The following is a 14007-nucleotide window of genomic DNA, read 5'->3' on the forward strand; positions in this document are numbered from 1 at the left end:
GTTAACTCAAGCCGATAGTCCACGCAGGCCTTTTTTGTGAAGCTATGTAACGCTGATTGTCTCTCATACTGTGCCATACTTACACTCTCACCCCAACAAAACAGTATTAATAGACAGTAGTCGACAGCAATCGGCTTGAGCTAATAGAAGGTTTGCGTCAACATTCAAATTTGGAACATAAACGACCTACACATATATAAACAGTTATAATTTGACAGTTGTCAACAGTAATCGACTTGAGTTAGCAAAAAATCGACTTAAATTGATCTACAGAACCTTTTTAAAGTGTGAATTATTCTTCAAATTAATTCGTTTGTTCTATTCTTCAGTGTGATTCAATTATTCATCGAGTTCTTCACTCAGTTACTCTGTTAAAATTGGATAACTTTGTCTAAAATTGCAACCTCGTGTGGCGTTTCAACGCTATTTATTTGATCTACAGAACCTTTTTAAAGTGTGAATTATTCTTCAAATTAATTCGTTTGTTCTTTCTTCAGTGTGATTCAATTATTCATCGAGTTCTTCACTCAGTTACTCTGTTAAAATTGGATAACTTTGTCTAAATTTACAACCTCGTGTAAGCTTCAGTTGCCATTTTTCTACAATTGGCTTCACCTCGTGAACCTCAAACTTTCAAGTGTATCATCTCTACTGTTTGAAATCAATCCAAAAATTCCACAATTTGAAGATCGGATTATCGTTTGGAATTCTACTCGCTCCAGCCTACTTTTCCATTGGGGATTTGCCTGCTGTAGTGGACGTTTCCATGCTTGTCATCGCATGGCCTGATCACTTCATCGCTTGCTGATGTCCTGTTCCTGTTGGTATTGCGGAGTCGTTGCCTGTCTGCCTGGCCGCATCTCCTCTTCAAAATTTTATTCAGGTTATGTAAATCGCTCTTTTCAATTTTCATTTACGTATGCATCATTATTGTTTTATTAATGTCTATCTTGACATTCAATTCACTAAGGCTACCGACGCCTATTAATTCATTGGATTTGACAGCTACCCTTGGCTTTACAAGTGATTCATTGAGGCCACTGACGCCTACTTATTATTTTATTAATGTCTATCTTGACATTCACTCATTGAGGCCACTGACCCTACTTATTATTTTATAATGTCTATCTTGACATTCAACTCATTGAGGCCACTGACGCCTACTTATATTTTATTAATGTCTATCTTGACATTCAACTCATTGAGGCCACTGACGCCTACTTATTATTTTATAATGTCTATCTTGACATTCAATTCACTGAGGCCACTGACGCCTACTTATTATTTGATTAATGTCTATCTTGACATGCAATTCACTAAGGCACCGACGCCTATTAATTCATTGTATTTGACAGTTACCCTTGACTTCACAAGTGATTTTCTGAGGCCACTGACGCCTATATAATTGTATTCAATTGTAGCAATTATTCTTTGTATTTAACAGCTACCCTTGGCTTCACAAGTGATTTTCTGAGGCCACTGACGCCTTATAATTGTATTCAATAGTAGTAACTATTTGTTTATTGGATTTGACAGCTACCCTTGGCTTTACAAGTGATTCATTGAAGGCCACTGTCGCCTATTACTCGTTCTAATTGATGTCTGTCTTGACATTCAATTCATTGAAGGCCCATGTCGCCTATATTTACCTGGATAATCTTCATTATATTTATTAGCTACCCTTAGCTTTTAAGTGTTATTCTAAGGCCAGTGACGCCTATTAATTGTTTGGTCGAAGTCTATCTTGACATTTCAGCACTGAAGGCCTATGCCACATATATTTTTTATGTATGTTATTTGCTGAGCATTTTTTACAGCTTATTGTCATTTTTTAATCATTATTATTGTACCTTAGTAATAACTTTCATTATTGCCCTCAACTTATATTCATTTCAGGTATCATTATTACTACCTTTGTATTTATTGTCATACTTCAATTGTCATTAATGTCATTGACCTAATTTCTTTTAAATTTTGTAGTTCTCTACATTAATTCACATGTTGTAATTTTCCCAAGATTTGACTAATTGTTTGTTTGTATGTGGCCACCTGCCTATCATTATTTTATTGATCCCAAGAAATTTGACACAATTGTTTTTGTATGTGGCCATCTGCCTATTATTATTTAAAGATTCAAAGACTTAACCTACTTACAATTGTTTTTGTATGTGGCCCTCTGCCTATTATTATTTTATTGATCTCAAGATATTTGATTCAATGTTTGTATGTGGCCACCTGCCTATCATTATTTTATTGATCCCAAGAAATTTGACACAATTGTTTTTGTATGTGGCCATCTGCCTACTATTATCATCTTATTATTATTAAATCTTATATTGTTGATTCATTTAGTCTTTTATGGCGTACTTACCACTCTTCAAGCTATCAGTATTTTTATGTACAGAATTCAAAGATTTATTTGTAGGTATTTATACCAACTATAATCCACAGTCCACTGCCCTGCCCTTGGATTCTGTCAATTAGAAATAGGGGAAATTTTCGGAGACTGTGTCTCCTTTCTCAACCGAGAAGACTGCAGTTTTGAATCCAACGGTTGTGTGACCACAGAGTACGCACGGAACCTCAATATTGTAGCAGCAGAAACCACAGATTACGCGGTGCAGACGGATGGAGAGAAAAAGGGTACAGATTCAGGAGACATTATGGGGTATTTAGGTGGCGGTTACAGACGGGATATTTAAGATTTGAGTGAGTTATGAATAAGGAAAGGTGTAGCTAATGAATTGATAGAAAACAGGAGATTTAAAATTAGAAATCAAAAAAGAATTAGACTCAAATTGGAGAAAGGGATTGTAGATTTTTTGATTTCTAATTCCTGTTTTCTATCAATTACATATATATATATATATATATATTTGATAGCTGTGAAATTTATTATTATATGATGAAATTTATTTAATTGTAAACTTGTAGATCATAAATTTTTGTGAAACGTGAGTACTTGTAAACTTGTAACTACAAGTACTTGTCCGTAACCACGGTTGGTAACAATACTTGTACCTTTGTGAAATAGGCCCCAGGTGGTATTTTTTAAAATCTATTTCACCAATCATGTATTAGATTCTAGGCCTACACTGCGACGTTGCAATATCGTAGGCCTTGTATTATAGGTGGCTATGATATAGAGTGTAAAGAGGATATACAGGGAATGTTATCTACTAAAGACGGCTGTAGTAACGCAGAGAATCGGCATAGACCTGCAATGCTCCACCACTTCTCAAACCATATAAGCATACTATCATTCACTAATTTATTAACTTGGACTCTATTGTGTGTGTGTGTCTAATTTTTACTTTCCTTGCCCTATTACCATAGGTAAGGAAAGTATTGCTTTCCGAAAAAATTAAGGTACCCCAATTTCTAAATACGATTCAAGGTCCCCTGAGTCCAAAAAGTGGATTTTGGGTATTGGCCTGTATGTGTGTGTGTGTGTTGTGTGTGTTGTGTGTGTGTGTGTGTGTTGTGTGTGTGGTGTGTTGTGTGTGTGTGTGTGTGTGTGTGTGTGTGTGTGTTGTGTGTGTTGTGTGTGTGTGTGTGTGTGTGTGTGTGTGTGTGGTGTGTGTGTTGTGTGGTGTGTGTGTGTGTGTGTGGTGTGTGTGTGTGGTGTGTGTGTGTGTGTGTGTGTGTGTGTGTGTGTGTTGTGTGTGTGTGGTGTGTGTGTGTGTGTGTGTGTGTGTGTGTGGTGTGTGTGTGTGTGTGTGTGTGTGTTGTGTGTGTGTGTGTGTGTGTGTGTGTGTGTGTGTGGTGTGTGTGTGGTGTGTGGTGTGTGGTGTGTGTGGTGTGTGTTGTGTGTGTGTGTGTGTGTGTGTGGTGTGTGTGTGTTGTGTGTGTGTGTGTTGTGTGTGTGTGTGTGTGTGTGTGTGTGTGTGTGTGTGTGTGTGGTGGTGTGTGTGTGGTGTGGTGTGTGTGTGTGGTGTGTGTGTGTGTGGTGTGTTGTGTGTGTGTGGTGTGTGTGTGTGTGTGTGTGTGTGTGTGTGGTGTGTGTGTGTGTGTGTGGTGGTGTGTGTGTGTGGTGTGTGTGTGTGTGTGTGTGTGGTGTGTGTGTGTGTATGTGTGTGTGTGTGTGTGTGTATGAGTGTATGTGCGTCTGTGTACACTATATCTCATCTCCCAATTAACGGAATGACTTGAAATTTGAAACGTAAGGTCCATACAATATAAGGATCCGACACGAACAATTTCGATCTAATGCAATTCAAGATGGCGGATAACCTCCAGTCCAGTCCTCTCTCTTGGATCTCACGCCTAACCTGGTCTCGCCATCTTCTTCGTGGTCTTCCTCTAGGTCGTCTTCCCTCCACCTCTCCGTGTAGCCACACCTTCGCCGTTCTAGTATTCTCCATTCTTTCCACATGTCCGTACCACCTCAGCCTTGCATTTGAAATGTGGGTCAATAGGGTCTCCCTCTGCTCCACCTCCTTCCTCATTTCGTCGTTCCTCACTCTATCTCTCCTCGTTTTCTGCACGCATGTCCGCAAGAACTTCATCTCCCCCGCCTGCAGCCTGCTCTCCTCTCTCCTGTTTGTGGTACAGGCCTCCAAGCTGTAGCTGGCAATCGGCACATAGTAGCTACTGTAAAGAGTTTGTTTGGTCTTGAGTGGTATTTCCTTATTCCACAGAAGTGTCCTTACTTGTTGGTAAAATTGGGCTCCCTTCCGTACTCTGTTTATTACTTCCTTGTCGTTTCTGCCCTCTCTGTCCAACATGCTACCCAGATAGCTAAAATCTTCCACACTCTCAACTCTCTGTCCTTTGTTATTATTTACTTATTATTACTACTTATTAGTTATTATTTATTTATTACTCTCTGTCCTAAATTTGTTATTATATGATGAAATTTATTTAAATGATGAAATTTATAATAAATTTCATCATATAATAATAAAGTTCACAGCTATCAAATTTTGTGTGTGTGTGTGTGTGTGTGTGTGTGTGTGTGTGTGTGTGTGTGTGTGTGTGTGTGTGTGTGTGTGTGTGTATGAGTGTATGAGTGTCTGTGTACACGATTCATCTCCCAATTAACGGAATGACTTGAAATTTGAAACGTAAGGTCCATACAATATAAGGATCCGACCCGAACAATTTCGATTTAATGCAATTCAAGATGGCGGATAAAATTGCGAATATGTTATCAAAAACAGGGTTTTTCGCGATTTTCTCAAAAACGGCTCCAACGATTATGATCAAATTTATACCTAGAATAGTCATTGACAAGCTCTATCAACTGACATAAGTCACATATATGTGAAAATTCCAGGAGCTCCACCCCATCTATGCAATGTTTGATTTTAGATTTCCAATTATCAGGTCTCACATATGATTTAAATGGAAAATTTCGAGTGGAAAAGATTGAGCATGAAAATCTCTACAAGTAATGTTCAGTAACATTTTCATCTAAAATTTGGAAATAAGCTTGAAATTTGAGACCAAATCAAATTATCAAAAATCAAATTATTTGATTTTTAAATTGCAAACTGTTGGCAACTGTTGATTCTATTAAATCATTCACTATGAGGAGATAGCAGATCTCGTGTGTAACCAGCGTTATTGTCCTGTCACCAGCTGGCTCAAATCTTTGAATAGTATACTTGAGATGCGCGGGAACACTAGCGTCAGGTGATCAATTTTCATAACGGCAAGGAATGTTGTTTGAGTGCGCCACACCAGATTTTTTGGCTTGATCTTATGCAACTATAATATGGTTTATGAAAGATATCTATCTATATCTAAGAAAGATATTCTCATGGTTCAAGAAAGATATCCATCTATCTATTCTGATCATCTCTATCCATCTGTTGTTTATTCATTGTTATGGTTATCCTCATTTAAAGTAGGTACATTTCAAAAGGTTTGCAATAAATACTGATTCTTTTTAAATGTGACAAGAGTTATTTTCAGGAAGAAGGAATGGACCTCTTTATTCATTGTTGTGATTTTTATCCCAATTCTTTATAGTAGGTAAACTTTATAGTCTGTTCTTCTATTCTTTTTTATATTTTTCGCGATTAATTTGGATTTTTTAAAATGTTTTAAATAATATGTTTTCCAGGGAGAAGAAAAGGACCTCTTCATTCATTGTTATGATTTATTCTCATATTTAAAGTAGGTGAACTCTATATTGTTTGCGATAAATTCGGATTCTTTCTTAATGTTTCTAATATAACATGTATGATATACTGTGATGAATAAAATTGATATCTTAAATAATTTGTTTTTCAGGGAGAAGGAATGGACCTATCTCTGTTCCTACCGTCTGTATTCACTAGTCGAAGTATCCTGTTGTCACTCGATCAAAATGCCAAAGTTCTGGGACGCAATGGCAAAGTCATCAATCTGCGATCGGAGAACGCCAGGAAGTGGAGGAATGTTTGCCAAAGAAGGTGAGATTACTACTTCTATATTGTGAGGCCCACGTTATGATCGCAGTGGAGAAAGATAAAAGATCAGCGTTGATGATTCTCTGCTTTCCAGCATCGTTTTTTTAACAATCTATATCAATAAAAATCGAGCCTCAAATTTTGACATTCAATAACTTTTTTATGTGTGCACCGAATTTGATGATTTTTTTAGTTGTGTTTGTTATGTTCAGGACCAGGTTTAAGGCCTATCAAATTTATAATCGGACTTTAGGACTCTTTCCTACGGTCCTTCAAAGTTTACATGTAATCCTTATGGGAGAAGATTTGTGAGCTGGCCACACACAGAAATAAAAATCAGCTGTTATAATCATTGCGTCATACAACAGCCGTCGGTAGATAGCAGACAAGAGTATGTGCTGCTCCATAACCTCCCATGTATTTTATTCTAAACGCCCCGACTAAAAAAATGACTATTCTGTGTGTAACCATCCAGCAGTTCGGCCTCAGGTTAAATAAAGACTTACATGCTCTAAAGACATTGCTTTGTTTCGAATGATTGTGCTGTCTTCGGTATTCAGAATTAATTGATTTTTAGTTAATTAAATTAAATATTTTCAAAATTTTTATATTTAATAAAAATTAAAAATGTTTAATTTATGTTTCATATGTTTTACTGTGCTAATTGGGATGGATAAATTGTATGTTGCAGCGAGGGTTGGCTAGACTGCTGGTCGGTGCCTATCGTTGCCCTGAGCATCAACTACATCTACCACCCGATGCCCCCCTTTGGACCCGAGCCCCAGGCCGACATCACCACGCCCGAGAAAGAGGAGATCCTTCTGTCGCCCATGCGCATACCTAGGAGTCGAAAGTCGCCCGCCATACATCACTGGAGACAGGTATGTTGTTAGTTTCATTCAGTTTTTAATATTCAATCTATACTAATGCTTTCCTCGTATCATCTTTTGAAATTTGCAATATCACCATACAGAAAAAAGTATAAAAAGACATCCCATGGAATAGGGCGTTTATGTTCCAATAATGTCACTGTTAACTCAAGCCGATAGTCCACGCAGGCCTTTTTTGTGAAGCTATGTAACGCTGATTGTCTCTCATACTGTGCCATACTTACACTCTCACCCCAACAAAACAGTATTAATAGACAGTAGTCGACAGCAATCGGCTTGAGCTAATAGAAGGTTTGCGTCAACATTCAAATTTGGAACATAAACGACCTACACATATATAAACAGTTATAATTTGACAGTTGTCAACAGTAATCGACTTGAGTTAGCAAAAAATCGACTTAAAAATTGAAACATGAACGACCTATACCATGGGATATCTTATTATGTTATCTTTTCTCTGTGATATTACTCATATTCTCAGATCCTTTATCATCAACTGATATCCTTAGAAAGGTCATTCATATGAAGGCTATTTATTTAATTGATATCCTTTTTCATATGTATCCTTTTAGGATGTATTTGAATCATAATCACTTTGCTTCAATAAATGAATCAATATTTTTCAATGATGACCCAAATTAAGAATTGTTATAACATTTTGTTTATGTTTTTTTCTGTGGATGATGGTCAGTTTTAGACTCGTGTTTCAATATTGAAGTTAGAAAAGGAGGCTAATGAAAGATGAGGGGTCAACATTCTAAGCCAAGTAACTTGGTTCTAAGTGACATCATTATTTTTAAGACAGTGACTTGAAAGATTATTATTTTCTGTTAGCGGAACTGGCCTCAAGCAGTCACTTTCCATTGATAGTCCTGGAAGCTCGGCGCTTGACTAATCACAGTTACAGTTTTGTTTGTTGAATGAATCACTTTATTCTTACTTTGAAAAATTAGTGTGTTCAATAAAAAAGATTTCAATATAGACAAATTAATAGTCATAAAATCTCAATTTCTCAATTTACCGAGTATGGTTATAGCCCTATTTTAAATTCTTCAATATTTCAATAGGTTAAGTTTTCAGTTTGTCAATTTTTAGTTATTATTCAAGTAATATCAAATAAATTTGTTTGTATTTTCTGTTGTTGTAGGAGACAGGACAAAAGTTTGACCCCTCAACAATGTCTCCGGACAAAGTAAGCCTGGAGCTTGAGATTGGTCCTTCAGTACTGTTGCTGTATGGCTCCTGGATAAGAGGCTTTGTCAATCTGAAGGTAATACAAATGGCAATGATTAAAACGGCTTCAAGAGGATATTGGAAAAAAGCACAATGGAGGTCTTTTAGAGTATGCATTAATTAAGCCCGAATTACACTAGTAGTTCTGTGAACAGTAGACGTCGCGCTCAGTAAGTTACATTGACCTGCTGCTATGTTTTCTCAAAAATTAATAAATAATTTATCAAGAAATTTATAAGAAAAAATCCTTAATAAACATAGAGCTTTCTGTCCTATCGTACCGTGACGTGTCGTCCCGGAATGTGAGTGTGAGCGCTGTTATCAGGTCTGGCTGCAACTGTCTACAACGTTGATGGAAAGATACATTTTCAAAATGTTCGATGTTTTTGAACGGGTAGTATTATAGTCAACTGTCTACTAACGTTCATGGAAATATACATTTCCAAAATGTTCGATGTTTTTGAACGGGTAGTATTATAGTCCACTAGACAGCTGATTTATGATGAATAATTCTATAGTATGATTTCTACTCTAATATTGGCGTATGAAGGAGGCTCCTTTTTCCTCTTATATTATCCTTGAAATGCAAAATTTCCAAAAATCTTGTATATACGTCGACGCGAAATTTAAAAAGGAACATACCTGTCAAATTTCATGAAAATCTATTACCGCGTTTCGCCGTAAATGCGCAACATATAAACATTTAAACATCAACAGAAATGCCAAACCGTCGACTTGAATCTTAGACTTCACTTCGCTCGGTCAACTAGGCTATAGTGAGGTCCACGTTATAATGAAAGTGGCAGCCTTGCCGATTCTCTGTGGTAGGCAGAGACGTCTATCCGTGGCAACGCACACAGACGTTTGACTTTTCATCCGTTAGTCTGTTGCTGTACGTGCGTTCGCCTTTAGGATAACCGTCCACTTCTACCGTATTCAACCGAACCGTTCGGCCGTTGGATCGGACGAATCTGCTGGGTGTAATTTGACCGAATATGGTCGTCCATTGGAACCGTTCACGTCAGTCTAGTTCAGTAGTAGGCTGGTTGCCAATTATTGAATTAACTACAATCATAGCCACCAACATTTTTCATAAACAATGATTATATTGAGATTTTGAAAACTGAATAAACAAATATCCACTAAATTAGTTAATTAGTTATTTATTATAATATATTATCTTCAGATCCCATTTGTTTAGCAATCTTTGTCCACAGATTCCTTTGAACATCACGACGATGATATCTTTTGTCTCGCATATCCCACAATAGAAAATTCTCTTGAACAAAACTTATCAACTTTTATTTATTTATTTACTCGTTGATATAATTACAAATCATATGAATATGATCGGGATAGAACAACAGGCATAGCCCAAAACTATTCTGTTCCCAAATTTTGATAAATAATAAAATGTCCGAAAAAATAGGTTATGTTCTTACTAAGGAAATTTAAAGTTCAAAGTTCTGTCCAAGAATATATATTAGCTAGAAATTTTGAATTTAGAATGATTAAAATACCAAATTATAGTTAAAATTTGCACTTAATAACACCACACTTTGAATAAATTGAGTTATTTTCATTGTCTAGTTACAACTTTATAAAACAGAACAAGTTCAAAAAACAAACAAGACTGTGAAACAATTTTGAGGTTAGGATGATGTTGTCTCAGCTCGACTTCGACGGATAGAGCCGGAAAATCCCATTCAATTCGGATCGAAAACTTGATCTGCCGTGCACGGACGTATATGAACCTGTTGCAATGGACGAGCATCTATAGTTTTCTTTGTTGGGGGATCGTTCAGTAGTTTTCGGCCGATGCTAGTTCGGACGAAATCGGTTCCAGTGGACGGCCCACTTAGTCTCACTATATATATTGTCACTATACCTTTAGTCTCACAAAATATATTATAGTGAGGTCCACTTTATAATGGCAGTGGAGAAAGATAGGAGACCAGCAATGACGATTCTCTGCCTTGCCACTGCCTTCTATAGAGGATAGTTGATACCGGTATATCTGATGAAATATTAACTGTTCATTCTTGTACAATATTGTATTTTGTTTGCCAAGAGACTATATTGTCTAGTGATTCAATGATTGAGATTTTGTAATTAATTATATTTCTACCTTGTTGAAAAACGATCTGGAAATGTTGCAGAGGTAGAAAAGGATAGTGCTATCTGTTTTGTCGAATGATAGACAAGGATCGCAACACCAGTTTTAATAAAATGCTGCCATTATGAAGTGGGCCTCACTTTATAGTTCTTCGATCAATATTTGCAGTAGCAGATGTCCTTAGATCTATTTAGTTGTCATTGGATATTCGAATTGATTATTATGAGACTAGTAGCTCTGTGAACAGTAAACCTCGCGCAGCTATAAACCACAGCCTCCTCTTATACTGTCCATCAGAGTAAATCCTGTCTGTATGTCGTGTCGGCGAGATATCGGTGTGAAAACGGATAATGGCTGTTGGGGTTGGTGTATCAAAAATGCAAACATCAAAAGCTATTCTCCTTCAAGACATACTGGCAACAGGTCAGTATAAGCTCTGTCAACTGCCACAAGTCCCATATCTGTAAAAATTCTAGGAGCTCCGCCCCATCTATGCAAAGTTTGATTTTAGATTCCCAATTATCAGGCTTCATATACAATTTAAACAAAAAAAAATCCAAGTGGATAAGATTGAGCATGAAAATCTCTACAATTAATGTTCTCTACAATTAATCGTTAATAACGATTTTGATCAAATTTATACCCAGAATAGTCATTGATAAGCTCTATCAACTGCCACAAGTCCCATATCTGTAAAAATTTCAGGAGCTCCGCCCCATCTATGCAAAGTTTGATTTTAGATTCCCAATTATCAGGCTTCATATACAATTTAAACAAAAAAAAATCCAAGTGGAAAAGATTGAGCATGAAAATCTCTTCAATTGTTCAGTAATATTTTCACCTAAAATTTAAAATGAGCTCGAAATTCGAGAAAATGTTATTATTTCAATTGCAAACTGTGTTGGCAACTGTTGATTCTATTGAATCATTCACTATGAAGAGATAACAGACTTCGTGTGTCTCCAGCGTTATTGTCCTGTCACCAGCTGGCTTGAATCTTTGAATAGTAGACTTGAGATGCGCGTGAACACTAGCGTCAGGTGATAAATTTTCATAGCGACAAGGAAAGTTGTGTGAGTGTGCCACACCAGATTTTTACTCTAATATTGACGTATGAAGGAGGCTCCTTTTCCTTTTATATTATCCTTGAAATTCAAAATTTCCAAAAACCTTGTATATACGTCGACGCGCAATTTAAAAAGGACCATACCTGTCAAATTTCATGAAAATCTATTGCTGCGTTTCGCCATAAATGCGGAACATATAATCATTTGAACATATAAACATAAAGAGAAATGCAAACCGTCAACTTGAATCTTAGACCTCACTTCGCTCGGTCAAATACAATATCAATAATGATGAAATATACCGATAAAGTTTCCAATAAATTTAATATTATTGTAATATATTTTTCCATTTTCAGGAGAACATATTCGGCGACGACCAAGTGTTTACCGACATGAACGAGAAGCCGGAAGTGCCGAAAGGGGCGGGGGTAGGTGGAGTGGGAGGGGGTGACAATGTGAGCACCAGTGAGGAGGAGATTGGCGGCAAGAAGAAGGACTTTGATCCGCGCCTGTTTCGGCCGCTAGAGGTCACTGTCTCCATCACCATGCACGACATACAGGCGCATCTGGTCAAGGTTAGTTGGTGTCAAAAATACCATTAAAGGCCTCGGTTTACCAAAAGAGAATTTACCATATTATGAGAGAAGTGTGTTGAGAGTTTATATGCTCTCAATATAACTATTTTATAGATAGACCCAATAAAAATTCACCGACTCCTTCCACTACCTCCGTAAACAAAGCCGTAGTGCATTCGTGTGACGTCATCACAGGTATACAGAGAGTTCGCAGGTATTCATAGTTAAATTGAGAGCCTATCCTTTTTAGTCTAGAAAAGAGCGAAGGAGCACTACCTCCGTAAACAAAGCCTTAGTGCATTCTGGTGACGTCAGCACAGGTAGGGCTCCTACACCAATAAAAATATGTTGATTTCAGCTGATCTATATCAGCTAGTGTTTTATTGGTGTAGGAGCCCTACCTGTGCTGACGTCACTAGAATGCACTAAGGCTTTGTTTAAGGAGGTAGTGCTCCTTCGCTCTTTTCTAGACTAAAAAGGATAGGCTCTCATTTTAACTATGTATACCTGGGAACTCTCTGTATACCTGTGATGACGTCACACGAATGCACTACGGCTTTGTTTACGGAGGTAGTGGAAGGAGTCGGTGATTTTTATTGGGTCTAAATATAAAATAGATGGGTCTAAAATGAAATGTATTGGTGTGCTTCAATCAATTTCTGTCTCAACTTCCTGAAAACCTGTGACCTATAGTAAGTTTCAACAGTAGGTTCACTGGCACAGACTCCTTGAAATTCTTGGGTATCATGCTTCACTCAAATTTTAATTGGAAAAAGCACACTGCTTTCACAGCTGGTGAACTTAGTAAGGCTGGGCACACACCGATTAGTCAAGACAAGACTAGTCACGTTTAGTTACAATACTTCATATTGTTGCTTATGACGCAACTCACACTGATTAGTCATTGCAATTAGACTTGACTCCATAAGCAACTGTGAAGTATTGTGACTAAACGTGACTAGTCTTGTCTTGACTAATCGGTGTGTGCCCAGCCTAAGGGTTTATTTGTCCTGTGTAGACTCACTCATATTGTGAATCAGGAAGAATAAGTGTATTTTATGCTCACGTCTGTAGCCATTTTTCCAATGAAATTCAGCTCTGGGGCAAGAAGATGGTCATTAGAATTAATCGTCAGGCACCACCTCCAGCAACGTGTAGGCCTCTTTTCCGTAAACTATGGGTCTTGACTCTCCCATCTTTTTATTTATTCATGTGCTTCATGTACATGAAAAAAACTGAATGATTATAGGTGATTGGTGACATTCATAATTATCCAACTAGAAGCGGGCTAAATGTCAGAAAGATTCTCACCAGTATGCAAGTACTCATAGGAATTGGAGAAGCATGTCTATTAAATTGTTTAATGAGCTTGCCCCTGAAGTAAAACTGTTGAGTGAGTGTTTTACTATTACAAACACACACAAAAGACTTATAGATAGCCTAAATGACTCTATTCTGTTGGATAATTTTTTTTAACATCTTTATTGCCCATAAAAACAAATAGAAAATAAAAAACTTACAAAAGAAATATTCTAGATTATAATATTATGCTATTTTACGAATAAATTAAAATTACATGGCACCACCCAGAAAGGGCAAAACCCTGACCGCTGAGTGAGAGTATCAGCTGTTTAGACAATATAAAAATTTATTTACTAATAATCAAAGCTACAAAAAATCGAATTTTTTTATAATTACTAGTAATTATAATATTTGACTGATGTCGAA

General features: G+C 36.9%; 1 protein-coding gene across 1 annotated transcript in view; it reads left to right on the forward strand.

Annotated features, from left to right (window-relative positions):
- Positions 1-14007, forward strand: part of LOC111051914 (transmembrane protein KIAA1109) — a 150173-nt gene that overhangs the window by 13819 nt on the left and 122347 nt on the right. The window contains 4 exon segments of the mRNA XM_039432017.1: positions 6241-6401; positions 7090-7279; positions 8436-8558; positions 12061-12279. Of these exon segments, the coding sequence (XP_039287951.1) occupies positions 6241-6401; positions 7090-7279; positions 8436-8558; positions 12061-12279 (693 nt within the window).

Source organism: Nilaparvata lugens, chromosome 7 (assembly GCF_014356525.2).
Source record: "Nilaparvata lugens isolate BPH chromosome 7, ASM1435652v1, whole genome shotgun sequence".
Taxonomy (NCBI): Eukaryota; Metazoa; Arthropoda; class Insecta; order Hemiptera; family Delphacidae; genus Nilaparvata; species Nilaparvata lugens.